Below are 27,901 nucleotides of genomic sequence, written 5' to 3' on the forward strand. Positions count from 1 at the left end.
AGACATTATTTACTATCAGGAAATAAGTCCATTTTGGCCTACAATATCATCTTCAAGAACATAAAATGATTTACAAGAGATGTAAGATGACTTTTCATTTTTGTGAGGTTGGTGCTAAATGTCCCATGATTGGGGACAGTGATAAATTGTGGTAATGGATATCTTTTCCACTTTTTGTTACACTTTATAGAATAATGGAGAAAAATTAACAGGCCTTGTATAGTGCACATACAGACGTAGAGTAGCAATGTTTTCCACTCTGCTGCCAAGTTCTTATTTTCTAAGTACAACATAGTATTAAGCCACCTAATTAAACCATTTACATTCTGAAAATGTAGGTTTATATTGCTGTGACAGAGCTGAAGACCATGCTTGCCAAAATGCCTGCAAGAGGATTTTGATGTCTAAGAAAACAGAAATGGAGATTGTTGATGGTCTCATCGAGGGTTGTAAGACCCAGCCCTTACCTCAAGATCCTCTTTGGCAATGTTTTCTTGAAAGCTCACAATCTGTTCACCCTGGAGTCACTATACACCCTCCTCCCTCAACGGGCCTTGATGGAGCCAAATTGCATTGTTGTTCTAAAGCAAACACCTCAACATGTAGGTCAGTATCTCATTTTTTATAATTCAGAAGATGTTTTGGTCTCTTACTTACATTATGCAACTTTGAACTTGTCTCACCATTTGTTATATTAGTGAGTAATCTGAACTGACACTTATTTTGAGTGTGGATATCAGTGTGTTAGCATTATGTTAGTGACTTTCTTGCTGCTATTTCAAAATACCTGACATAAACAAAGAAGGAAGAATTCATCTGGTTTATCTCTTCTGTTTCTGCATATGTGCTTTTGTTTCAGGGAGTTGTGCACTAAACTGTACAGCATGAGCTGGGGCAATGCACAGAGTTGGCAAGAGTTTGACCGTTTTTGTGAATACAATCCAGTGGAAGTATCCATGTTGACCTGTCTAGCAGATGTCCGGGAACCTTGCCAGTTGGGTTGTAGAAATCTTACTTACTGTACTAATTTTAACAACAGGTAAGAACAAATTATTTTACATGGACTGGATGTGTTTTATCATTACCTGGGGCAGTTGTTTTGATTTCTTTTTTTTTTTAACTATTAAGGTATGAACTCAAGGCCTTACCACTTGCTGGGCAGATGCTTTACCACTTGAGCTATACCTCCAGCATTTCCAAAATGCTAGGGGTCTATGAAATCAAATTACTAATTTAATAACAATACTGAGATCTTATTTGCCTTTATCACTTATATTCTCACAAGAGTCAGCAGTGGAGTTTTCCAGAGGCTGTGAGACATATGAAATAGCGAAGACTGAATTCAGAAGCAGATAGGAAAATCTAGCAGTCCTCTACTAAGGACTAATAAATAATGTTTATTGGGATTGTGGTTTAATGGTAGAGTGCTTGACTAGTATGTCTGAAGCCCTGGATTCAATTCCTCAGTACTTACCATATAAACAGAAAAAGCTGGAAGTGGTGCTGTGGCTCAAGTGGTAGAGTACTATCCTTGAGCAAAAAGAAACTTAGGAACAGTGCCTAGGCCTTGTGTTCAAACCCCAGGACTAGAAAAAAAAAATGTCTATTGTAATTTTCTTTGTCTATTGAGAGGGCATCTCACTATAGACCACAGGCTTCTAACTCAGTCCCCTTGCCTCAGCCTTCTGTGTGCTGGGATTACAGATGTGTGCAACCACACCCAGCTTGTTCATTGTAATTTTAAATAAATTAGTAACTACTTTTAAATTTCCTGTTTTAATATGTAATATGATCAGTATTGGTAGTCATTATCCACAAAAAAGGTTCTCTGAGAGCCCACTAATTTTGAGTATATAAGCCGTGTGTTACTTGCATTCAAAGCAGTAGGGCTTTGTGACTGGAGTCCCTCTGCTGCCTACTAGGGCTCCAATAAAAACTCCAAATTTGGCCTTTTAAGTGGTGGCTTTTTTCTTATGACTAGATCTACCATACAACATCTGGTTTGTGTGTGTGTGTGTGTGTGTGTCTGTGTGTGTGTGTGTGTGTGTGTGTGTGTCTGTGTGTCTGTGTGTGTCTGTGTGTGTCTGTGTGTGTCTGTGTGTTGGTACTGGGATATGAACTCAGCCCAGTCACTGTAGCTTAGCTATTTCAATTTTTCTGTTCAGGGCCCATGCTCTACTATTTGAGCCAGTTCCACTTCCTGCTTTTTGCTGGTTAATGGAGATAAGAATCTCATGGATTTTCCTACATAAATCTCTTTCTGGGCCCTAATACTTGGAGACCAAGGTCCTCTGTGGAACCAGGTTGAAAAGAGTCACTGCACAGCTGCTGAAGCCCACTTAGCCCCCCAGATTTCTTCCCCTTTCAGTTTAGCTTTTTTGTGTCAAAAGGATCCCTAGAGGAAAGATAACCTCCATAACCTAGAAACACAAATTTTTATTTATCACTTTGCTGGTAAACTTTGAGCAATTTTTACTTCACCCCTCTCCTTCTTGGCTTCTATGGATATAATATATTTGTTTATTAGCATGCATTAAAAACTTGAGTCTCCTGTTTGACTGATTAAAAAAACAAACATGAGCCAGGTGCTGGTGGCTCACACTTGTAATCCTAGCTACTCAGAAGGCTGGGATCTGAGCAACGCAGTTTGAAGCCAGCCTGGGCAGAAAAGGCCCTGTGAGAATCTTCAGTAAACTACTCAGAAAAGCTAGAAGTAGCACTGTGGCTCAAGTGGTAGAACACTAGCCTTGATCACGAAGAGACTCAAGGGTAGCACCCAGGCCCTGAGTTCAAGCCCCAGGACTGGCAACAAACAAACAAACATGAATTCATAGTATTTATTTTGTGAAATGAAAGAAATAGAATTGTCTAAGGGCTGTTAGCCCTATCCAAAACATTTTGAAGTTTTGCCTTGCAAGAATAAGTATTAAAAGAAAAGGAGCCATCAGTATCTTTTTTTTTTTTTTGCCAATTATGGGGCTTGAACTCAGGGTCTGGGTGCTATCCCTGAGCTCTTTTGCTCAAGGCTAGCGCTCTAACACTTGAGACACAGCACCACTTCTGGCCTTTTCTGTTTATGTGGTACTGAGGAATCAAATCCAGGGCTTCATGCATGGTAGGCAAGCACTCTACCCCTAAGCCACATTCCCAGCCCTCATGAGTATCTTAATGCTAGTGTCAATATGAATCTCCAAATACTCAAAGCTGGTGTCCTTTGGTGGTTTTGTGTGCTTTCTTCTTTAAGAAATTCAGACATTTTTGATGCCCTAGTATATTCTGCTTCTCTCTAGAAAATAATTGCTGATTCCTTTTTTTTCTTTAGGCCAATAGAACTTTTCAGGAGTTATAATGCTCAGTAAGATCAAGGAGAAAATAATTATTGATTCCTTTTTTTTCTTTAGGCCAACAGAACTTTTCAGGAGTTGTAATGCTCAGTCAGATCAAGGAGCCATGAATGACATGAAGCTGTGGGAGAAAGGAAGTATAAAGATGCCATTCATCAACATCCCTGTTCTTGATATTAAAAAGTGCCATCCTGAAATGTGGAAAGCAATAGCTTGTTCACTACAGATTAAACCTTGTCATAGTAAATCTCGGGGAAGTATTATTTGCAAGTAAGTTTCATTATCATGACTCCCACTTTCTACCCTTGATCTCTACCTAGAGCCTCTCTTACAGAATTTTTTTCTTCAGCCTCCTTTTGCCTTTCACTCCTCGGTTTGTCAGATGCGTTCCTATTTTATCCTCCTCTGCTTAGATTACTGTTCCTCCCATTCCCACTGACTGTCCAAACTCCTCTCAAATACCAGACATTCCTACGGAGTCTTTACCAGACTTCTCCAGCTGATAGTAATTTATCCTTACTACAAATATTCCTGGAGGCCTTTAAAGTGTACTTCTGTAAGAAATCTAATTTAAGAAACATTTACTAAATACCTTTATTTTTTTTATTTTTTTTTTTTTTGGGTCCAGTCGTGGGGCCTGAACTCTGGGCCTGGGCGCTGTCCCTCAGCTCTTCAGCTCAAGGCTAGCGCTCTACCACTTGAGCCACAGCACCACTTCCGGCTTTTTTCCTTTTGCTTATGTGGTGCTGAGGAATCGAACCCAGGGCCTCAGGCTTGCAAGGCAAGCGCTTCTACCACTGAGCCAACTTCCCAGCCCACTAAATACCTTTAATGTACAATTCTATTTGTATACCTTAAACTTGTCTTATATTCTATTAGTTTGCTCTACTTAAAGAACCTGTTCTTTTTTTTTTGTTGTTGGTCGTGGGACTTGAACTCTGGGCCTGGGCTCTGTCCCTCAGCTCTTCAGCTCAAGGCGAGCGCTCTACCACTCGAGCTACAGCACCACTTCCGGTTTTCTGGTGGTTTATTGGAGATAGGAGTCTCACGGTCTCTCCTGCCCGGGCTGGCTTTGAACCGCAATCCTCAGATCTCAGCCTCCGGAGTAGCTAGGATTACAGGCGTGAGCCACCAGCGCCCAGCTAAGAACCTGTTCTTTTTTTTGTGACATTTTTTTGTTCTCTTTCTTTTTCTCCTCTTCAGATGTTGACATAATCTTGATAAACAGTAGGTATCTTATAAATGTTTGAAGAGTGAAAGAGCAGTGATAGAGTCATTATGGCCTGTTCTTAGTAGACATTTTTGCATGGCTTACTTAGGCAACCTAGGATAAAGGTGAAACTGAACTTTAACTGTAGTGGTCTACAGTAGCTGTTCTTCAAGCATCTCTTTTTGTTCCTAAAGCTTTTCCAAGACCAAATTAATTTTTAGTCCCTAAGCTGTTGGTAAGTGATTCAGAACTGCTGGTACTTCATGGACCATTTCATATTATTTCAACCTTAAAAAGCTTCCTTATCTGTTTTCTGACTTCACTTGAGGATGACTTGAGTAGGTAGACAAGGAGATGTAACTAGGAGATGATAAACAAGAAGCAACAGTGGGAAATATGTGGACTATCAGCACAGAAAACTTGCAGAAAAGGAGTCAAGTCCTTCTTCAACATTCAGACAATTTATAGTAATAGACTTTCCAGTTATGATAGCTAAAAAAGATGTTTAAAAAGAGAAAGGAGAAGGGAAAGGAAGCAAACAAGAAAGCATAAGATCTAAGATCTTGAAAGTGAAGGCGTATAGTTTTGCAAAAGGCAAATCAAGATAGCTTAATTTAATTTCCTTTCAAAGATGATGAAAAGCCATATTGATAAGTATAAATTTGAGATATTGAAGGCATGGCTCAAGTGTGGAGGGCTTGCCTCATATCCACAGGCCCTAGGTTTAATTCCCAACCATCCCCTTCACACACAAAGTGTAAAATTTGAGCAAGATTTTTTATCTCAGATAATAGAAAGTTAGGAATGCCTTGAATGTACTATGCAGCTGGAAGTTTATTGTGTCTCTTCTTTCCTTTTACCCAATTGTGAAACATTGTTAATTGATGAAAACTCAAAGCTTCAGGAACTGAAGTAATTTTGACCAAACAACATGAGAAGGTTCCTTGAACCCTAAATTTGGGTACATTTTTCTTTTCAAGATCAGATTGTGTGGAGATTCTCAAAAAATGTGGAGACCAAAACAGATTCCCTGAAGATCACACAGCTGAAAGTATTTGTGAGCTTCTGTCACCCACAGATGACCTAGAGAACTGCATACCTTTGGATACGTATCTCAGTAAGTACTGTTGGTGTTTGCTTTTAGATTTCAAAGTCATGAGCATCTGTCTATTGAGCAGGGGTTGTTCAATGATGCCTTCTCAGTCACACAAGCTTACCATATTTGCTTGGCCCCTTTTTGGCCCATGTAAGCCTTATCTAAAACTTTGTAAGCACAAGTGGCAGTAAGCCAGGCACTGGTAGCTCACATCTGTAATCCTAGCTACTTCGGAGCTAGGATTACTTGGGAGCTGTGTAGATTATTGGAATTGTAGTTCAAGGCTACTCTATACAGAAAAGTTCTTGAGACTCCTCAATGGAGAACCTGTTATCCTCCCTACCTGGAAGCCTAACATGGGTGAATCTCAATCAGGCAAACACCCAAAGAGGAAGAGAGACCCTACCAGCAGATAAAAGAGCTTGAGGAGTCATTTAGCAGTTAGAGCACATACCTAGCAGGCTGGAATTCAGATCTCAAAACTAACAGGAAAAAAAAGTGATATTATATTATTGTGAGAAAATGTGAACTGATCAGTCAGGAATTCTAAGCAGAGAATCAGATATCATTCTCAAGTTTCTTTACTGTATTTTTGCCATCATATGATCAGAAAGTGAAATTTCCCTCAGCTTTTTTGTTATCAGAAGATATTCTGTTATACCCAAATATAGCTGAGCCAGGCCTGGCTTAAACTCACTCAATACAAAGTGAAGAATGATACTTGGATTAACACAGGAAAACGTAATTTATCTCCTTGATTTAGCTTCTGTTTGCCAAGTGCTGCTGCCAAGAGCTGCAGAAGTATGTTGGTATGTCATTGAGGGATTCTAGAGCTGAGCATCTTGGCAGCAGTGTGACCTTGCCGGGAAGCTGGGCATAACAAGTGCAACTCCTACTGTCAGGAGTTAGACAATGTGTGAAGTGTTCAGGCGGCCACCAGGGGGCACATGAGCCATGAGCTAGCGGGAAAAGCAGACAGTGAAGTCTACCTACTTTTTTTTTTTTTCCTGTGCCAGATAGAATTAAATTTTTAAATAACAAAACAAAACATAGAAGTAAAAGATAGCCCAGAAACAAATACCATCTTAGGCATCCAGATTTCTGGCCTCCATAGCACCTGACTTTAGTCATCTTAAGTTACTCCATGTGTTTTTACCACACAGGTCTACTTGGGTTCTAGCTACTATATGCTAACTCTGGGTGGTACCCCTAATTGTACAGAAAAACTGGGAAAATTATCTTTTTTAGTTATGAGTTTATTGTTACCCTAAGTACAGTTGGAGATTTATTAGTAAACAGGGAGAGAAGGGTGTATTCTGAATTTGTAGCTGATAGTATATGCCAAGACTAGTATATGCTCTCAAGACTAACAAACTGGCTCTTAAACTTTTGTCTTTCTTTCCTCACATAAATAATACTAGCCTAGGCCTCTGCAACTGAGCAGATTACTTCTTTGGGCCTCAGATTCCCCATGCACAGAATGATTAAGCTGGAACTTAATCCAAGAGCTCTTCCACAACAGGCAAAATTAATATAGTCACAGCCCTGCACTCTAATACAGCAGTCACATATATGTATAGAAGGGATTACTTCATTAGGAAGAAAAACTTTGAAAAGTTTTTACTTGGATCATACTTTGAGACTTTCTCTTAGTTACAATTGCAAAGTTAAATATAATGTTACAGGGTTTATATTGCCATAATAGATTATCATGTTTGGTAAAGCATCCAGATTATCCCTCTTAGACATAAGCACCTATTTGATCAACCTATTGGAAATATTGAGTTACCTGAGTTTACCTTATTTACATATACACACAAATATTTAGGTGGAGTTTTGTCCTTTCTTTACCAGATGTAAACACATTTTACCAGATATAAATTTTGTTTATGGGCTGGGAATGTGGTTTAGTGGTAGAGTGCTTGCCTAACATGCATGAAGCACTGAGTTCAATTCCTCAGTACCACGTAAACAGAAAAAGTCAGAAGTGGTTCTGTGGCTCAAGTGGTAGAGTGTTAACCTTGAGCAAAAGAAGCTTAGGGACAGTGCCCGGACCCTGAATTCAAGCCCCAGGACTGCCAAAAAAAAAAAAGAAAAAGAAAAAAAAACCAAAATATAAATAATATCTTGCCCAGGCTGGGAAGGTGGCTCAGTGGTAGAGCGCTTGCCTTGCATGCATGAGGCCCTGGGTTGGATTCCTCAGCACCACATAAGCAAAAAAAAAAGGCCGGAAGTAGTGTTGTGGCTCAATTGGTAGAGCACTAGCCTTGAGCTGAAGAGCTGAGGGACAGCGCCCACGCCCAGAGTTCAGACCTCATGACCGGACCCCCCCAAAAAAATAATAATAATATCTTGCCCATCTAATTGTAACCCCTCTGTACAGTATTTTCACAATAAAAAATAAATAAAAAATTTAAAAAATTTGTTTATATCTGGTAAAGACTTGTATGTTAAAGTCTTGTCTATTTGGGATATATGTATGGGAGGAAAATACATATATATTGAACTCAAAGCCTCACACTACCTCCACCTCAGTCTTGTTTTGTATCTTGTTTTGTATCTAGAATCTTGTCTACCATATTGTAGGTACTCAACAAATAAAAGAATGAATAAAAGCCTCTTTATGCTAAAATCACAAATGATGATCTGTTTAATAGCTTATTAAGATCAAGCCTTTCTGCATATGTATTCTAACTCATTAATTCAAAAAGCTTACAGACTCCTGTTACTCTTTTAAGTTGTATACACTTAACTATTTTGTTGCTGTTTTTCTAGGGCCAAGTTCTTTAGGTAGTATTGTAGAAGAAGTGACTCACCCCTGTAACCCAAATCCTTGCCCAGCCAATGAGCTTTGTGAAGTGAACCGCAAAGGGTGTCCATCTGGAGATCCCTGCCTTCCATATTCTTGTGTTCAAGGTAAGAGATAATAGGTCTGTATGGCTGTGGGATGAGGAGAGATGCTGCTGGTGTTTCTTTTGGAATAATCTTTAAAGTAAGTTTGCAAGGGTCTCTATTTCTCTATTGTTTTCCTGTGATATTTAAGATTTTCCCAGAAAACATTTATGATGTATGTAAGCAAAGAAAAGATATGTAATTTTCAGTTAACATTTAGATGGTAAACTAATAGTATCAGTCCAAAATGTGATTATCATAAATTACAATATTCATGACTATAAGAGAAGTTTGAGCCAGCCTTTTGAACTTTCTCTTCATGTTACAGTGTTTGGCAAATCTACTATACATTGTTCATGGGTTGTTGTTTTTTTTTTTTCTTTTCTGTAGTATGCAGAGAAATATAATATCCTCAGCTTCCCAAGTTCTGGGATTAGAGGTATACATCATTATACCCAGCCAAAACTACATATTATATAGCATTTTTGTACCAAACTGTAGGTAACTTCAGAGTATTGGTCCTTAATTACCACTGCCCCCTAGAACATAGAATTTTCCTTTGAGAGGATATTTTTTAAAATATTTTGTGCTTGTCCTGGGGCTTGAGCTCTGGGCCTGGATGCTGTCCCTGAACTTTCCTGCTCAAGGCCAGTGCTCTACCACTTGAGCCATAGCTCCACTTCTAACTTTTTGGTGGTTATTCATAGATAAGAGTCTCACAGAATTTCCTGCCAAAGCTAGTTTTGAACCACAATCCTTAGATTTCAGCTTCCTGAGTAGTTAGGATTACAGGTGTGAGCCACCAGCACCTGGCAAATTAATTTCTTAATTTAGGGAAATTTCTATTATATAATCTTTTTTGGGGGGGCGGGGGGTTTCCGGTCGTGGGGCCTGAACTCTGTCCCTTAGCTCTTCAGCTCAAGGCTAGCGCTCTACCACTTCAGCCACAGCACCACTTCTGGCATTTTTCTTTTTGCTTATATGGTGCTGAGGAACCCAACCCAGGGCCTCAGGCATGCAAGGCAAGCACTCTACCAGTGAGTCACCTTCCCAGCCCCTATATAATCTTTAATAGTTCCACAGTCCCTATAAGACTTTATTCAGTAGATCCTATCTAATATTGTAAAACATTGTCATGAAAATAATACCAGTAATGAATTATTTTTGTACAGGCTGCAAATTGGGAGAAGCATCTGATTTCATCGTCCGTCAAGGGACACTAATCCAGGTGCCATCATCTGCAGGGGAAGTTGGTTGTTATAAAATCTGTTCATGTGGACAAAGCGGACTCTTAGAAAACTGTATGGAGATGCACTGTATAGACCTCCAGAAGTCTTGTATTGTTGGAGGAAAAAGAAAAAGTGAGCCTTGAACTGTATTTGTGCTTTGTTTGTACTATGATTGGTTGTCTTCACTTTATAGAACAAACACTGATGAGTTCTTACCAGCATATTAGGAACTTGAAGAATATGATGGGGTCCAAATGCAAAAATACAAATATCTTAGGTTTAAGTCCCTTTTCTGCATACTCCAAAATCATCTTTCAAAAATGTCTATTTTGGGGCTGGGAAGGTGGCTCAGTGGTAGAGCGCTTGCCTTGCATGCTCGAGGCCCTGGGTTTGATTCCTCAGTACCACATAAGAAAAAAGAAAAAAGCTGGAAGTGGCGCTGTGGCTCAAGAGGTAGACCGCTAGCCTTGAGCTGAAGAGCTGAGGGACAGAGCCCAGGCCCAGAGTTCAGGCCCCACTACCGGACCCAAAAAATAAATAAATAAATAAAAAATTTCTATTTTGAGCCAGGTGTTGGTGGCTCATGCCTGTAATCCTAGGAAGCTGAGATCTGAGGATCATGGTTCAAAGCCAGACCAGACAGGAAAGAACTGTGAGACTATTATCTCCAGTTAACCACCTGAAAACTGGAAGTAGCTCTGTAGCTCAAGTGGTAGAGTGCTAGCTTTGAGCAAAAGAGGTCAGGGAGAGCGTCCAGGCCCTGAGTTCAATCCCTATGACCAAAAAATAAAATAAAATAAAAATTCTATTTTGAAACTTTTTGAAGAGTCTTTAACTCCCATTTCCTATATGGGAAGCAGGAAATATTTTTCTCTATTCCTCATTTCTCCCTATTTTAACCCTGTTTTACTAAAATAAATTCCTTACTAAAACTTAAGAAATAGTTTTAGAACTATTAAAAATTTAATTTTTTGTTCTATTTTTTAATGCATAATATAGTTCAGTGCTCTCTTATCCTTTCTCTCAGGTCATGGAACATCATTTAGTATTGACTGCAATATCTGTTCTTGTTTCGCTGGCAATCTGGTATGTTCTACTCGCCTCTGCCTCAATGAGCACAGCTCAGATGATGACCGTCGTATCTTCACAGGTGACTATGAACATCAAGCTTTGGGGGCAGGGAGGCATCATTGCTTTGTGCTCATTGTTCCTTTAAGGCAGCCTCTCTGGTCTTGCTTTAACTGCAAATATACACCATAAAATCAGTACAGAATCTGAGGACAAAATACTTACCTGATCTTAGTTTCATCCTGTATTGATTTTAGGCATTAAATTAAATGGTTCCTTGGGGCCCTTCCAGCACAAATATTCTGGGATTCCATGAGTCAGAAAGAATAGGGTCTATGAGTAGGATGGTTTCAGTTAAATGGAACTTTTCTGCCTAGTGAAGTACCCCCACATCCCCCTACCGTGGTAGTCTAAATGTGTTTTTAAGGTGTTTTTTGCCTGAGCTTATTGATTCACTTAGATTTCCACAGATAGTATCATATCTCATCCCATACTATTTTCTTGATTTTACCATGTTTTATGCTGTGGTATTGTGCTCACATCAGCAGCAACAGATGTATGGCCTGGTAATATGGACATTTTCTGCGATGAAGCTGCACTTGCCAACAGCAGTAGCCCAGTCTGCTGGTATCTGCTGATGCTGTTTTCTCCCAGATCTCAAGTACCTTTGGTTCTGGGTAAAGACATTCTAGATCTTTACCTCATACTTCCATTTTATGCCACTGCAGTAGCAGTGGATTCTTGATTCTTTTTTCCCAGGAGTTAGTATTAGAGGCCAAGAAGGTGGGGTTGGTGTTGGGGAAAATAGAATAAGGTTTTACCCACCTTGTATCTCCAGTCCTTTGGAAATAAAAAGGAGACCAAAAGTAAGAAGTGAGAGCTGGGAATGTGGCTTAGTGGTAGAGAGCTTGCCTAGCATGCATGAAGCCCTGGGTTCCATTCCTCAGTACCACATAAGCAGAAAAACCTAGAAGTGGAGCTGTGGCTCAAGTGGTAGAGTGCTAGTCTTGAACTCAGGCCCTGAGTTCAAGCCCCAGGACTGGCCAAAAAAAAAAAAAAAACTAATAATAAAAAGTTAGAAGTGAGGGGCTGGGAAGATGGCTCAGTGGTAGAGCGCTTGCCTTGCATGCTTGAGGCCCTGGGTTTGATTCCTCAGCACCACATAAACAAAAAGAAAAAAGCCGGAAGTGGCACTGTGGTTCAAGTGGTAGAGCGCTAGCCTTGAGCTGAAGAGCTGAGGGACAGCGCCCAGGCCCAGAGTTCAGGCCCCACGACTAGACCCAAAAAAAAAAAAAGTTAGAAGTGAACAGTAGACTGATAAGGAAGTAGGTGGGGAACCAATCCCACCTCATCCAGTGAGTCCCAGTCTCTGCTGGCTTTAGTACAGTCATAACCATCCTCCCTCATTATTGCCCTTTGTTCTGTTCCGATGAGAACAATTCATTGTGCTTAGAGAAACCATAGAAGAATCTGAACATAAGAGTGACCCAAAGATTTATAAGAAAGGTCTTTATTGTTTATTATATATTTATTTATTTACTTGCTTATTTGTTTGTTAGTTTGTTTTAAACACCTAAGCATTAACTATTAAGCTAGCAGATGCTAAGGGAATTCTACTGGCCCCAAACTGCAACACATTTCTTGTGATTAAGTGTTCAAGTCCACACATGATTCAGAAGGAGATAGTCATAAAAATTTTTAAGTTTCAGGGGCTGGGAAGGTGGCTCAGTAGTAGAGCGCTTGCCTTGCATGCATGAGGCCCTGGGTTCGATTCCTCAGCACCACATAAGAAAAAAGCTGGAAGTGGCGCTGTGGCTCAAGTGGTAGAGCACTAGCCTTGAGCTGAAGAGCTGAGGGACAGCACCTAGGCCAGAGTTCAGGCCCCACGACCGGACCCCCAAAAAAAAAAATTTAAGTTTCAAAACTATACTTTTCCGCTTTACCTTCCTGTTCTTCCCAATCCCTGAATAAATACCAGGGGAAAGAACCTATAGGAGGCATCTATGAGCCTTGCTTTGTCTTGCTTTTGGTATTACCCTTAACACTCAAGAAATCCCCTAAGCCAGAGTTCAGACATCTAAATCTCAGCTTTTACATGCCAGATCAGGAGAAGCAAGCTTTATTTTTCTACATACAGTCTTCTTTATAAGGATCTACTTGTAGGACCGTGGTCTGCAGTTCCCCTATTCACTGGCAAAGGAAATGACAAAGGAAAGCTGCCTTGCACTCAAAGCTGCCTTGCATTCAAAGCTGTGCTGCCTTTGAAAAAGCAGAGATGGCAAGGTAGCCATATTTCTCTGACTTAATATACAATTCTATATGAACATAGGACTGCCACATGATTGTTAATGGTCCACCTTCATAAGGACAAATGAAATAAAGGAAGTCTACGTGGGTGTATATTTGAGGCTGTGTCTGAAACCAGAATTTTAGATGCCAGCCCCAAACTCCAGGAATTCCACGTCAGGTCTGATTATTGCCCCTGTATGCCAAATAAAAAGATATGGTGAGGAGCAGAGAGAGGGTTTTTTTTTTCTTTTTTTGTCAGTTGTGGGGCTTGAACTCTAGGCCTGGGTGTTTTCCCTGTGATCTTCAGCCCAAGACGAGCACTCTACCACTTGAGCCACAGCACCACTTCCAGAGAGAGGTTTTTTATGTAGCAGCTATGGGAAGATAGCACTTCAGCTCGTCCTCAGACATCTTCTAGGTGTAGACATGAACTATAGGTTTTATACAGAAATAACTGGGGGAAAGAGAGAGTAACATTATTAAACAGTCCTGATCAAAGTATGGCCTGGTTATTATTTCATTCCTTGGAGGGGATTCTGGAGAAGTTGCTGTTACTGTAATCACTGGTCAGAATAGTCATCATTGTTATAAAGTGTTTTGTCCTGAGGAATCCCAATTGGTGCTTAAGAGTAATTTCAGTTCTTTGTCATAAAGCCATAAAGATGCTATCAGTCAGCCCTATCCTGTTCCTCCTGAATTCCAAAGTGATTGCAAAGTAACTACAGAGAATGGCTTAGAGCAAAGGTACATATGTTAAGCTTTTCTTCTGCTTTTAATTTGGAGACCCAAATAAGTAGTCAGTGCTCTTCAGCAATGAAGTGGGATGTTTTTGTTTTGATTTGTGTGTGTGTGTGTGTGTGTGTGTGTGTGCGCGCACGCGCTGGTACTGTGGGTGTGTGTGTGTGTGTGTGTGTGTGTGTGTGTGTGTGTGTGTGTGTGTGTGTGTGTGTGTGTGTGTGTGTGTGTGTGTGCGCGCGCGCGCTGGTACTGTGGTTTGAATGTAGGACCTGGGCTCTGTCCCTGAGATTCTTCTTCTCAAGGCTAATGGCTCTATCACTTGAGCCACAGTGTGGCTTTCAGCTTTTTCTGAATTGCTTATTGGAGATAAGGATCTCACATGCCAGGCACTGGTGGCTCATGCCTGTAATCCTAGCTACTCAGGAAGTTTAGTTTGTTCACTTGGCTGGTGCTTTACTACTTGAGCCACACCTCTAATCCAGCTCTCTGCTAGTTATTTTGGGGATGGAGTCTTATGGACTTGGCTGTCTTTGAACCCAGTCCTTCAGGTCTCAGCTTCCTGAGTAGCTACAATGATAAGTATGAGCCCCTGGTGCTCAGCTAGAAAATGAAGCTTTCTAGCATGTCTTCCATTTCCTCTCTTCAGGCCTGCCCTGTAACTGCGCAGATCAGTTTGTCCCTGTTTGTGGACAGAATGGACGCACTTATCCCAGTGCCTGTATTGCACGCTGTGTGGGTCTCCAAGACCACCAGTTTGAGTTTGGATCATGCATCTCCAAAGACCCTTGTAATCCTAATCTCTGTCCAAAAAACCAAAGGTAAGTTGAAAGCTTTTCTTTTTTCCCCCCTCAACCCCAAACCAGCACTTACAAAATACCTACCATCCATGTATCAGATGGTGAAAACACAAAGGTGGGTTGGGTTGAAAGGCAGTCTCTGGCCCAGTATTGTGACACACATATATAATCTCAGCATTGAAGAGACTGAGGCAGAAGACTGAGCTTGATTTCAAGGTCAGCGTGGGCTATATAGTGTGACACTGCCCCCACCCCCCAAAATGTGGTCTCTTTCCTACAGTATGGAATCTAAAAAGAAAAAGAGCCAAGTAAAACTGCTAAGTAAAAAAAAAGCCAAGTAAATCTTCCAACATGACTGGGACCCCAAATATGGGCAGTTAGTGCAGCCTGGAGAGGAAAGGCTCAGGAGGATGTGACACGCTGCTGAATCTGGGAGGATGAGCAGCCACAGCATGGTTGCAGGGAGAAATGTGGTATGGGTAAAGGCAGATGGCTACAGGAGCAGAAGTCATGAGTGTTGGAAATGAGGATTTAGGAGAGCTGCTATCTTAACCCCTGTGGAGAAATAAGGAAATGAAAATTAAACAAGGTCCAGGCATTACTAGAAGAATCCACTTTGGTGGCATTCTCAGTAAGTAAGTAGTCCAACTAGCGTCAACTTCTTAGTCTGGTAGGTACAGAAACCTGAAAATTTTTTTAGGACATAAAGTGAAACCTCTTTTTCGTTTTCTTTTTGGTGGTCCTGGGATTGAAGCTGGAGCCTCATGCTTGTGAGGCAGGTTCTTTACCATTTGAGCACGCCTTTCTAGCCCCTTTTTTGTCTGGATTATTTTTGAGTTAGGGTTTTAATGCCAAAACCAGTCTGAGTTATAATCCTCCTGATGCTTCCCCATCTCTCTGGAGAAGACAGTCAGATGTCATTGTACCTTGCCAGCCATTGGTTGAGATGGAGTTTTTCTTAAAATTTTTTGCCCAGGCTGGCCTCAGACTAAGATCTGAGATCCTCTGATGTCTACCCCTCAAGTAGCTAGGATTGTAGGCTTGAGCCACAGTACCTAGCAAAAGCTTTCCTTAAGATAGATTTTTTTTTAGGCAAGTAAAATTAAGCACAAGAAAATGTTTCATTTGTTATTGGAGCCCATCTGCTTGGCCTCCTATCTCAGCACTTCTACCTGTGCTTGCATCCTTGGCTCTTGAAATCTCTCTCCCTTCCCCTTTCCTCAGTATCACATTCTGGATCCTCACTTCAGTGTTGATGTCTGCTTCCTCAGTCTAGTCCACTGTATATACCCTTCTTACCCACCCAGCTCCCGTTAGAATGGTGTATCCCCCAGGCTCCCACCCAGTAACTCATTCCTTGGGCAGCTTGTATGGCATTGCTACCTCAATAGCCTATTCTGCATGCTTGATGCTACCCCTCTACATAAGCTCTTGTATCTCTTGCTTTTTCCTCAGCCTCCTGGGCCTCATTCATGGCTCTGCCAGCCCCACCATAATCTTCCTCCCCACCCCCCATCCCGGACCCTACAGCTGGCTCATGCACTGCATTCATCTTTTTCAGATGTGTTCCCAAGCCACAGGTCTGCCTGACAACTTTTGATAAATTTGGATGTAGTCAGTATGAGTGTGTGCCAAGACAGCTCGCCTGTGACCAGATTCGTGATCCTGTGTGTGATACAGACCACATGGAGCATAATAATCTCTGCACTTTATACCAAAGAGGAAAAAGCCTCTCCTACAAAGGCCCGTGTCAGGTATGTTGTTTGGCTGACAAATGAAGTACACTGGGTAAAAAAATGGGTTTATCATCCTTTACAGGCAAGAAGAATTAAGCCCTCCACTGAAAAAGAACACTGGCTCTTCTCATTCTGAAAGGCTGTCTGGCTAGTATGTGCCTCTGTGCAGCTAATGTAGAAGAAGCAAGCAGAGACAGTGACTTCTTGCTGCCACTTGTAGGAAAAGGACTTTGGTTTCATTCCAAATGTACTTCCCGAAATTCTATGCATCATCCCCACTAGGAAACAAATCAGGAAGAAAAGAAAAAGTTTCCCCATCTTTGTACTTCTCTCCTACTACTTACAGTGATTGAAAACTTCTCTAAGATGTCTGTCCTTTTACATTCACCTGTATCTTAGCCTTGAAGGGTTGTGGAATCTGCATCCACATTAAATGACTAATCACATAAACAGCCCCTTTGGAACTTCCCACATGAACCACATATTCTGTCCTGGGGGATACCCATCTCTGGGCCTAGAATCCCTTATCCACTATTCCCTAACAGCTTCCAAGATTACATCTCATTCTCTGGTCTTGGTTAGAAAAGTCCCTTTAGCTTCTTTACCTAAACTTGTTTTCTCTCAACACTTAGATTCCATTTGTATTGATACCTTCCTCTCTAAATTGCCAGTCTTCTCTTCTTCCTCTTTTACTCATCCTGTTTATGCTTTTTCCTGACCTACCCAGAGTCTGTCTGTTCCGCTATTATCTTCACTCTTTTCTCTCCTTTTCCTATACCCAAGATGAAATGGTAAGGCCTCCACATTCAGAGAAAGATTGATCTTATTTTCTTCAAACAGACTTTCTTGGATTTTTAAGAGCTATCTGGGTGGAGGAGTTGTGAGAGGATATATTTATTTCATACTTGTTTATATGAAACGACCACTCAGGTCAGAGAGATTGAGCAGTCACCTTTTCAGTTCATTCTTGAGACATCTGTGTTGTTCTTTGCTTCCTACTGTGTCTTTTTCCTTTTTTGAGCCTAGAAGCCAGTTGCCAGTGGCTCATACCTGTAATCCTGGCTACTCAGGAGGCTGAGAACTGAGATTCACAATTTGAAGCCAGCCTGGGCAGGAAAATCCAAGAGACTCTATCTCCAATTAACCACACACACACACGCACGCACGCACGCACGCACACACACACACACACACACACACACACACACACACAGAGCCACAAGTAGAGCTGTGGTACAAGTAGTAGAGTGCTAGCCTTGAGCAAAAAAAAATCTCAAGGACAACAGAGAGAGAGAAGGTGAGAGAGAGAGAGAGCCCCCCTGTCCTCCTGATCAGGACTGGTACACCATGGCAGTTCCCTGGCTAACTGTGATTTGTTTGCCCTCAGCCATTCTGCAGAGCCACAGAGCCTGTCTGTGCCCACAATGGTGAGACCTATAGTAGTGTGTGTGCTGCCTACTCTGATCGCGTGGCAGTTGATTACGATGGGCCCTGCCAGGCTGTTGGGGTCCTCTCCGAATACAGTTCTGTCACCGAGTGTGCTGCTGTGAAGTGTCCTCCACTTTTGGCAACAGGGTGCAAACCCATCATCCCACCTGGTAGGCTGGAGGTATTTGGGGTAGGCACGGGTGGAATTGGAAGAATTTGCTTATTCTCTTCAAGAAAGTCAGTCTGACTAGTTTATTTAAATTTTTCAAGAGACTCACACATTAGTTAGACATAATATTCTGGATTGACCTGGAAAAGTTATGGATTACCTTAGGTATCATCTGGTCTGGTGACTTCAAAACAGTAGGGCAATCTTTTTTCAAGCAAATTTTGTACCAAACACTAATATATAAAATGATAAAGTAATTACTAGGCACTTGGGGCTCATGCCTATAATACTACCTGTTCAGGAGGCTAAGATCTGAGGATCACAATTTAAAGCCAGACTAGCAAGACAGTCCATCTCCAATTAACCACTAAAAAGTTAGAAGCAGAGATGTGGTTCAAGTGGCAGAATACTATCCTTAATCAAAAAAAGAGACCAAAGACAGGATACAGGCCCTAAGTTCAAGCCCCAAAACCAGCATAAAATAAATAAATAAAATAAAGTAGTACTTATTTTCTAAAATTGTTATTAAACATATAGTATTTACTTATAAAAGTAATGAACACTGAATTAGTAAATATATAATCAAAGAAGTTTTGAAGAACACCAACATTTGAAGTTGAGAGAAATAAAAAAGAGTTGTCATATTACCCTGAGTATCTTAATTCAATTGGTTTAGTTGCATATAATCAGCAAGTTTGTGGGGGTTTTAAAGCAGTTTGCCTGTGATCTCACACTCTTCAGAGGTGGCAGGTAAGACTGTATTGCAAAACTATACAAAGCAGGTTAATCTGGAGTCTTCCATGCATTCACTCATCGAATATTCACTGAGCTTCCACTGTATGCCAGACAGTCTTCTAAGCACTGGGGATGTAGCAGTGAACTAAAAGGATTATTTTCCTCCTGTTTCAAGGGAGCTGACACAAGTTACTGTGCAGATCTGTACTGTCAGGAGCACCAAGTGCAATGAAGCAGAACGAAGTAGAATAGTGAAGGCCAACTGTGGAGGGCTGGCTAATGGATTGATTACTGAGCTCTGCCATGTTCAATGTGTTATACCATTAAATTCGATCATGCCATATCTTGCTGTGGTTTTTAAACAGTTTTCAGATCATTTTAAAATTAAATTGAAAGCAAATGCTGTGAACTCCCAAATCATAAGCTCTTTAGTTGCAAACAAACAAAGGCCCAGTGAGAACATTTGGCCAGGATCACAGAGTGAGATGGAGGCAGGGCAGAATTAGGCCCTGTGTCTTTCTTCGGTGCCTGTCTGTGTGCTCTGTTACACCACAACTTCCTCTCCCTGAGCAGGATGGAGGCAGGGGTGAAGAAAGAACTTTGGTAAACTCACAGATTACAAGGCCACAGGTTGGTCAGGCAGTATATCTGAAAAGAGAATCATCACAAAACTTTTGAATTCTTGTTAATTCTGAACCCATACAAAATGGTTTCTGTTACAGGTGCTTGTTGTCCATTATGTGCTGGGATGTTAAGAGTTTTATTCGACAGAGAAAAACTGGACACTATTGCTAAGGTATATTCCTTTATATGTCAGGTGCCGTTGTAACCTTATTGCTAAACCTCTCAGAATCCTGGAAAGCAAATGAACTATCTCCATTTATAGATGAAAAAATGAATTTGCAGAAAAATGACTTGCCCACAACCATACAGCTCATAGCCAGCATAAAGGGGGTTTGCATCGTAGTGAAGTCCCAACCTGTGCTTCTTCCTGTCACACCCCAGCTGTGCACATCAGTCAGCCTGAGCTTTTCTTAGAAAGCTTGGGGAGATGGTGAGCAGCTGCAGGTGGAGCAGGTGGCTGAGGCTGGTAGATTTCAAGATTTCAAATGATTTCAAGATGGCTGGTATCATACCAGCCCCAATTCCTCCAAGGTGACCTCCTGAAACCACCACCCTCCCTAGGTGGTTTTACCCTTTCCCTTCTCTACATCATCACGTTTGCTGCGCCATTTGGTGAAGATAGGGTTCCCAGAATGTACAGCCAACACTTGCCACTGCCTACACAATCTTCTCCATTTTGATTAAAATACTTAGTCTTTGTAGAAAGACTGAGTCAGAATAATCACTATTTAAAAACCACATCTCTTGTGGGTGGGGATGGAAGGGAAAAACTGGGAGAGAGCAAGGGAAGAGGAGATATTGTCCAAAGAAAAATGTACTCTTGGGCTGGGAAGGTGGCTCAGTGGTAGAGCGCCTGCCTTGCATGCATGAGGCCTTGGGTTCCATTCCTCAGCACCACATAAGCAGAAAAAAAAAAGAAAAATGTACTCTTTACCTGACTTATATAACTGTAACGCCTCTGTACATCACCTTTATAATAACAATTAAAAATTTTAAAAAATAAATGAAAATCACTTCTGGCTGGGCACCAATGGCTTATGCCTTTAATCCTATCTACTTAGAAGGCTGAGATCTAAGGATTACAGTTTAAAGCCAGGAAAGTCCATGGAACTCTTATCTCCAATTAACTACCTAAAACCCTGTGACTCAAAGTGGTAGAGCACTAGCCTTAAAATAGCCAAAGTTCAAGAATGGTGCTTTGGCCCTGAGTTCAAGCCTCCCAAGGCCAGCACATTGAAAAACAAAATAAAAACACAAACAAAAAACCTAGGACTTGGTCCAATAGAGTCATTTTGGGGCCAAGGGTTCTTTAGTCAGAGTCTCCTCCAGTGGCCACTGAAGCAATGGCAGTAATGGCAGCTTAGGCAGTAGTAGTGACCTCTTCTTGTCTTCAGGTAATAAAAATGTTTTCTCCTTCTAGGTAACAAATAAAAAGCCAATAACAGTTCTGGAAATCCTTCAGAAAATCCGCATGCACGTTTCTGTCCCACAGTGTGATGTATTTGGATACTTCAGCATTGAGTCAGAAATAGTGATTCTGATCATTCCTGTGGATCATTATCCAAAACCTTTGCAGGTATCGCTCAGTGCATGGTGTGCACCATCCTGTCACTTTCAGGTTGTGTGGACTTAGGTAGAGAGTACACATCAGGAGCAGGGAAGGATCAGGAGATGAGGAAATGGGGGCTCTTGGGAGTTTGGAACCGAGAAGGGAGAAAAACAAGGGAGTCTCTGAAGAACCAAGTACTTTTCTAGACAGCTGAGGCCTGGCATCCATTTGTCAGGAATATAGTGGAGCCAGGGGAAGGGAAAAACTAAGGCACTGGGACTCAGAGGGTACAGAGATGGAGGGACTTTGAGAACACACCAGTGGCAGTCCACTTGTTATACAAATGAGGCCACTGAGGCCCAGGGAGGCAAGACTGGCACAGGTCCCACAGTGACAAGGCCAGAAAGCCTCTGGCTTCCTCGGGGCTCTGCTCCTGCTGTAGAGGAAGCTAGACTTGTAAGCAGTTTTTCTTTCTCTAATTTAGGAGCAGGTGAAACCCAGATTTCAGCATGACAGCAGTGAGAGCTCAATAAACAGGATGTTTACTTTGAGAACTGCCATCATTAGAAGCCTGGTTAAAGTTAAATTGCTTTAGCCTCATGTTTAAAGAACCATTGAAGCATGAAGCACACTCCATTGACTCTTTAACCAAGTAAAGATGAAGTCTAGAGTACATAGGCAGTGAATGATGAGACAAGTTGATTGATTAGGGCAATGGCCTTGTTCATTTCTGACTTTCTTTAATGCCTTATATAAATGTAGTAAATTAAGGCTATAATAAAAATAAAATGTTACTTTAGCTAAGAAAAGAAAGGCAAAGAGAATGAATGGTCCCTAGAAGGCTACATTACTTTAGGCATATACGTGGAATCTGTCCAGTTTGACCTTTTCACATGTTCCTGTAGTTTTGTGTTGAACAGATCTTTTTCTCTTTCTCCCAGATTGAAGCTTGTAATAAGGAAGCAGAGAAGATCGAGTCCCTTATCAACTCTGACAGCCCCACTCTGGCATCCCATGTCCCTCTGTCTGCTCTCATCATCTCCCAGGTGCAGGTCTCTAACAGCCTGCCATCAGCTGCCATGGGGGCCAGGCCTTCTTGGAACTCCCTGCTCCTCCTCCTCAGCCTGGCCCTTGCCTTGCACGTGCTCTGGACTCGTCACTGACTGCCCACAAAAAGTGCAAAATCTTCCTAGCCATAACTCTTCTACCTTGTGAAAGACATTCAAGACTGCGGGTTGGTGGTGGTACAGCGGCCAAGTAAAAGCACGTCACCTCTTGTCACCACACAGTATTTTTTTTTTAATCCACCAATATATGTAGAGCTTTTGTCTTCGCTTTACAAATGGTAAATATGTTCTTCTTCGAAATACTAATGCATGAGGATGCCTCTTTCTGGTGGATCACGGCCTTGTGATTTACAATATTATCAATGATGGGGTTCCCACTCTAAAACAACTTTAATATCCTTGATAAGAGCTAGAGGCATGGCTTAAGTGGGAGCAAGCACAAAGCCCTGAATTCAAACTTAGTACTGATCAATGAGATAATTGTTCTTTAGAAAGAGAACTCACAGGCTGGGAAGGTGGCTCAGTGGTAGAGTGCTTGCCTTGCATGCATGAAGCCCTGGGTTCAATTCCTCAGCACCACATAAACAGAAAAAAAACAAAAACAAAATAAACAGATGTGGCGCTGTGGCTCAAATGGTAGCTAGCCTTGAGCTGAAGAGCTAAGGGACAGCGCCCAGGCCCAGAGTTCAGGCCCCATGACCAAAAAAAAAAAAGAAAACTCACTTTGCCATTGGGTTCATATCAGGTAAACTTCATTTCAGAGTTCTTGTCAGTATTAAGGTTGCCCTAGTATTCGAGATTATATACAGATAATCCCCATTTCTTTGTCTAGAAGCAGGGGCAGGGGTCCAGAGAAGAGCCACTGATACAGGAGAGTGTGAAATCAAGGTGAAGTGTCCTTGAAAATGTCATATAAATCATCAGGTCCACTCAATTTACAGGGGGAAAAAAATCTTTTTTTTTTTTGCTATGTAGCCCATATTGACCTTGAACATTTCATCCTCCTGCCTCAGCCTGCAATTACAGGCATTTACCACTCTGCCTAAATCAATTTACACATTTCATTCAAGACCCCATCTATATCATTAAGTAAAAGAGAGCTGACCAAATGACCCTCTAATAATTATATATTGTAAGTGAAGTCTCATTTGTCACTGATTTATGCCTGTGACTTTTGTGAAAGTGAGAGGTCACATTGCATTAAAACATCATGCAATTTTTGTAACAACCAGACATGTACTCTTTGGTATTCATCAAGTTAAATTTAGAGTTTTTAAACATCAATCTTTAAACCATTTGCTGCTATTTTTATAATTGCCAAAAAAGTGAAATAATTAGTTCATGTAAATACATGATTTTTCTATTTTATTATGAAGGTGAATAGCCATATTTGTAATGTGACAATCATGTGTGTTAACCCAGTACCTTGTGTTTATGGAGACACATTTGCTTTTCATGATGTGCACAGTGTAGATAAATGTTCTGTCTGACTTTTTTGATATAGAATTATGAAGAATTGTGCTTTATCTATTTAAAGATATCAAACTGAGTATTAAAATATTTGCATGTTTTCTAAAAAAAATGGATACTTTGAATGTGTTCCACAGTTTGAAATAAGCTATATAATGTAATACAATGTAATACTTCTTGTTTGTATGCACCTGACCTTAGATTTTACATGAAGTTTTTTTCAGTATTTTATATATATATATATATATATATATATATATATACTTTGAAATACATAGGGATAGATATGCTTACTATACCAAAATGTTGAAAAGTGGGCACTTAAAGCTTTCAGAATATCTCAGTGCTGATGTAGCATATTTGTTGCAATTGCTTATTTCTGTGTAAATGTCTTCAATGCAATATACTAGAAAGCTTTTCTATTTTAATAAAAATCTTATCTGGTCATTTGTTCTTTCAAGCAGTATGGACACTGGAAATGAAACAGTCAGTCACCCTTGGGTCAGCTATGTAACTCTGGAATAAGAAACCATGGATTGCTAGCGGGGGAGGAGGAAGAGGGAATGAGCATGATGGAGGATGAATAATGTCAAATGTCATGTGTTCAGGTATGAAGATGGGATAAGCAATCTTAGAAACTTGAAGACAGAATCCCATTTTTAATGAACTTACAGAAATAGCAAAATCATTACTTTTCATTCCTTTAGGAAATAGCCATTGCCAAAGTGAAGAGGTAGATTATAAGATTATATTTCATGTTGTTATATAATGGGGATGAGTTTGGCAGAGGAATTGTTTTCTTCAAGGGATGTCAGTGTTCATTTATGCCATTTCCATACCATAAATTTGAAATGTGTAATCTGAAATCCTTAATAAAACTTGGATTTAATTTTATTTTAAAAAAATTTCAGCCGGGCGCTGGTGGCTCACGCCTGTAATCCTAGCTACTCAGGAGGCTGAGATCTGAGGATCGCGGTTCAAAGCCAGCCCGGGCAGGAGAGACCGTGAGACTCCTATCTCCAATAAACTACCAGAAAACCGGAAGTGGTGCTGTAGCTCAAGTGGTAGAGTGCTCGTCTTGAGCTGAAGAGCTGAGGGACAGCGCCCAGACCCAGAGTTCAAGCCCCACGACCGACAAAAAAAAAAAAAAAAAATTTCAAAAGCTGTTAAACAGGCTGGGTGCCAGTGGGTCACACCTGTAATCCTAGCTACTCAGGAAGCTGAGATCTGAGAATTGCAGTTTGAAGTCAGCCCAGACAGAAAAGTCCATAAGACTCTTATCTGCAATAAACTACTCAAAAAAAAGCCAGAAGTGGTGCTGTGGCTAAAATGGTAGAGTGCTAGCCTTGAGCACAAAGAGGCTCAGGGACAGTGCCCAGGCCCTGAGTTCAAGCCCCAGGACCAGCAAAAAACAACAACAACAACAACAAAAACTGTTTAATAGTAAGGGAGGGGGGCTGGGAAGGTGGCTCAGTGGTAGAGTGCTTGCCTTGCATGCATGAGGCCCTGGGTTCGATTCCTCAGCACAACATTAGCAAAAAGAAAAAAAGCCGGAAGTGGTGCTGTGGCTCAAGTGGTAGAGCGCTAGCCTTGAGCTGAAGAGCTGAGGGACAGTGCCCAGGCCCAGAGTTCAGGCCCACGACCGGACCCAAAAAAAAAAAAGTAAGGGAGGGGAGACAGGAAAAAAACAATAGAGGGGATTAGTTTGATCAAAATATACCAAAATATATCAGAATATATACATGTTCAAAATACTATGGTGAAGCCCCTTAATACAAGGAATAAACACAAATGAATGACAGGAAAGTAAAACAAGTGCTGTTGAAGGTGGCTATCAGTACAGAAGGATGAATCAGGGTAAATGTTAAAGTTCTTTATATTCATGTATGAAAATAGAGCAGCAAAAGCAATTGAAATTGTTCCAAGAAATGGGGAAAGGATCTAAGAGAGACTGATAGAGTGGTAAGGTGATGAGGTACATTATTCATGGATGGAAATGTCTCACTGAATCCCCACCCCCACCTTTAAAACTAATGTATGTAATAATGAGAAAAAAAGTGAAAGAAAATAGAAAACAAGTGGCCATCCCAAGGACCCTGGGAGAGCAGGGCAGATGGAGCAGACCAGACCCAGACATGGCCCAGGGGAAACAGTGGCAGTCAGGTGCTGAGATTGCAGCTTCAGGTTTTCCAAGCCCCAGGACAGACTAGGCAGGTCTACTTTGAACTCTCGACAGCATATCCTGAGGCAGCAGGCTCTGGAAGGAGAGTCAGCTTAGGCAAATTCCCCAAACCTTAGTGGCTTACAATTGAAGCAATTTCTAGCCATACCATCTTCACTCCTAGTAACCAGTCCAGGGTTCTCACAAGGAAAAGAGAGAAAAGAAGGCACCATACCTAGCTCTAAGGTCTCTACTCACAAGTGATACTGTCATTTGTAATACAAATGACATGTGGCTCGTGTCCTACTTGGGAGGCAGTCAGGAGGTTTGTAGTTAGCTGGGCATGGTAGTATACCTATCCTCCCAGCTGTAACAGGGAGCATAAAACAGAAGGAACATAGTCTAGAATGGCCCAGACAAAAAGCTAGATCCTGTCTCAAAAATAACTAGAGTGCCAGGTGCTGGTGGATCATACCTATAATCAGTTCTAAATACTAAAGAAGCTGAGATCTGAGGATCAAAGTTAAAAGCCAGCCCAGATAGGAAGGTCTACCTGACTCTTATCTCCAATTAATCACCAAAAAAAGCCGAAAGTGGAGCTGTGGTTCACAAAGTTAAAGTGAGCAAAAAAGCTCAGAGGCAGTGCCTAGGGCCCCAAGTTCAAGCCCCAAGACTGGGACCACCAAAAAGGAAAAGGAGGAGGAGGAAGAGAAAGAGGAAAAAAAGTTAAATGAGCCGCCTACTACTATTACTAATAATAATAATTAAAAGAAAGCCAAATGGCTATGTAATAAAGTCCATTTCACAGGAAAGGTTAGCAGAGATAGATTCCCTTTTCATAGTAATTAGTCATTTTACTGAGGGTACGGAGTAGTTCCGATAAATTGTAGTGCTAGAACACTTGCCTAGCATACCCAAATCTGTAGGTTCCATTATCAGAACTGAAAGAAAAAAAAAAAAAAAAAAAGGCTGGGGGCATATCTCATCAGTAAACCATTTGCCTAACATGCATAGGGCCCTGATTAAAAAAGTCAATATCAAGATGATAGGAATCATAAATGTTTATACTTTGAATAAAAGGTTCAAAGTACATGAAGCAAAGTTAATATAGAACCTAAAGAAGAAATGGACAGATTTAATATCCCTGTCTCAATATTTGATAGAACAAGCAGACAAAATCAGCAAGGATATAAAAGACATCAACAATACTGCCAATCAATTTTATTGGCATTTAGGGGACATAGTCTTTCCAAGTGCCCAGGGAATATTCACCAAGACAAACCACACCTTAGGCCATAAAATAGTGGTTAGCACATGTGAAAGAAATCACACAGGATATTTATAGTCCATAATCAAGAGGCAACTTAGAAGATGCTTTTGCCTGGGTCCTGGGAATTAACAAAAAGCCCTCCAACTTTCTATTTGTAGCCATTTCTCTGAGCTATTCTCTGTTGAAATCCCTTTGCAGTCACCTTGTTTTGCAGAAAGAAAATATTCAATGACAACCATCTTGTGTGGTAAACAAACTGCCCCTCAAACAAGCAATGCCTTCTACTCATTTATCTTTAAAGAAAACAGCCCCGTGGTGGCTTACACCTGTCATCCTAGCTACTCAGGAAGCTGAGATCTGAGGATTGTAGTTTGAAGCCAGCCATGACAGAAAAGTCCATGAGACTCTTATCTCCAATAAACTACTCAGAAAAAGCCAGAAGTGACTCTGTGGCTCAAGTTGTAGAGTGCTAGCCTTGAGCACAAAGAGGCCCAGGATAGTGCCCAGACCCTGAGTTCAAGACCCAGGACTGGCAAAAAAAAAAAAAAAAAAAAAAAAAAAAACCCACCCCAAACTCAGGAGACCACCTTGTTTCTATTCTGCTCCTATAGTAAGGTGATAATTTTTCCAGAACTCCTCTAAGGACTAGAACAGCTAATAATGGTCAACCAGACTCCACCTGAGACTTGGGACTGTTTTAACTATGCATACCTTTATCACCCTCTACCCACCCAACTCTCCCTACTTAACCTGAAGGCAATGTCTGTACCTCAAAAGATGGCTGAAGATGTACTGAACTGCTGTCTTCCGGTGCCGGGCCCCTCACCTGTCTCTATCTGGTGTGCAAGGGTGAGTGGTCCGACCTAACTGGAGCCTGGACTGTGGGCCTGGGGTCTAAAAGCCAGTTTCAACAACCTAATTACAATGACAATCCATGACAGAAAGATACCAAGGCAAAGTCCCAAATATTTGGAAACGAACATTTTAAAATAACTCATAAAGAACAAGTCATGAGGGATCTTAAGACCA

At 41.1% G+C, this 27,901-nt stretch overlaps 1 protein-coding gene across 2 annotated transcripts in view; it reads left to right on the forward strand.

Moving 5' to 3' along the window:
• Nucleotides 1–24,220, forward strand: part of Reck (reversion inducing cysteine rich protein with kazal motifs) — a 59,523-nt gene extending 35,303 nt beyond the window's left edge. For both annotated transcript variants that reach the window (XM_070009743.1, XM_070009752.1), the window contains 13 exons: nt 339–606; nt 860–1,039; nt 3,402–3,614; nt 5,535–5,671; nt 8,426–8,566; nt 9,715–9,903; nt 10,799–10,921; nt 14,513–14,684; nt 16,225–16,417; nt 17,787–17,997; nt 19,454–19,527; nt 20,776–20,931; nt 21,846–24,220. In XM_070009743.1, the coding sequence (XP_069865844.1) occupies nt 339–606; nt 860–1,039; nt 3,402–3,614; nt 5,535–5,671; nt 8,426–8,566; nt 9,715–9,903; nt 10,799–10,921; nt 14,513–14,684; nt 16,225–16,417; nt 17,787–17,997; nt 19,454–19,527; nt 20,776–20,931; nt 21,846–22,067 (2,279 nt within the window). In that variant the 3' untranslated portion in view covers nt 22,068–24,220. The remainder of the gene's footprint in view (nt 1–338; nt 607–859; nt 1,040–3,401; nt 3,615–5,534; nt 5,672–8,425; nt 8,567–9,714; nt 9,904–10,798; nt 10,922–14,512; nt 14,685–16,224; nt 16,418–17,786; nt 17,998–19,453; nt 19,528–20,775; nt 20,932–21,845) is intronic.
• The last annotated feature ends 3,681 nt before the right edge of the window (nt 24,221–27,901 follow it).

The sequence above is a fragment of the Dipodomys merriami genome, unplaced genomic scaffold (assembly GCF_024711535.1).
Source record: "Dipodomys merriami isolate MVZ:Mamm:240054 unplaced genomic scaffold, mDipMer1.0.p SCAF_11, whole genome shotgun sequence".
Lineage (NCBI taxonomy): Eukaryota > Metazoa > Chordata > Mammalia > Rodentia > Heteromyidae > Dipodomys > Dipodomys merriami.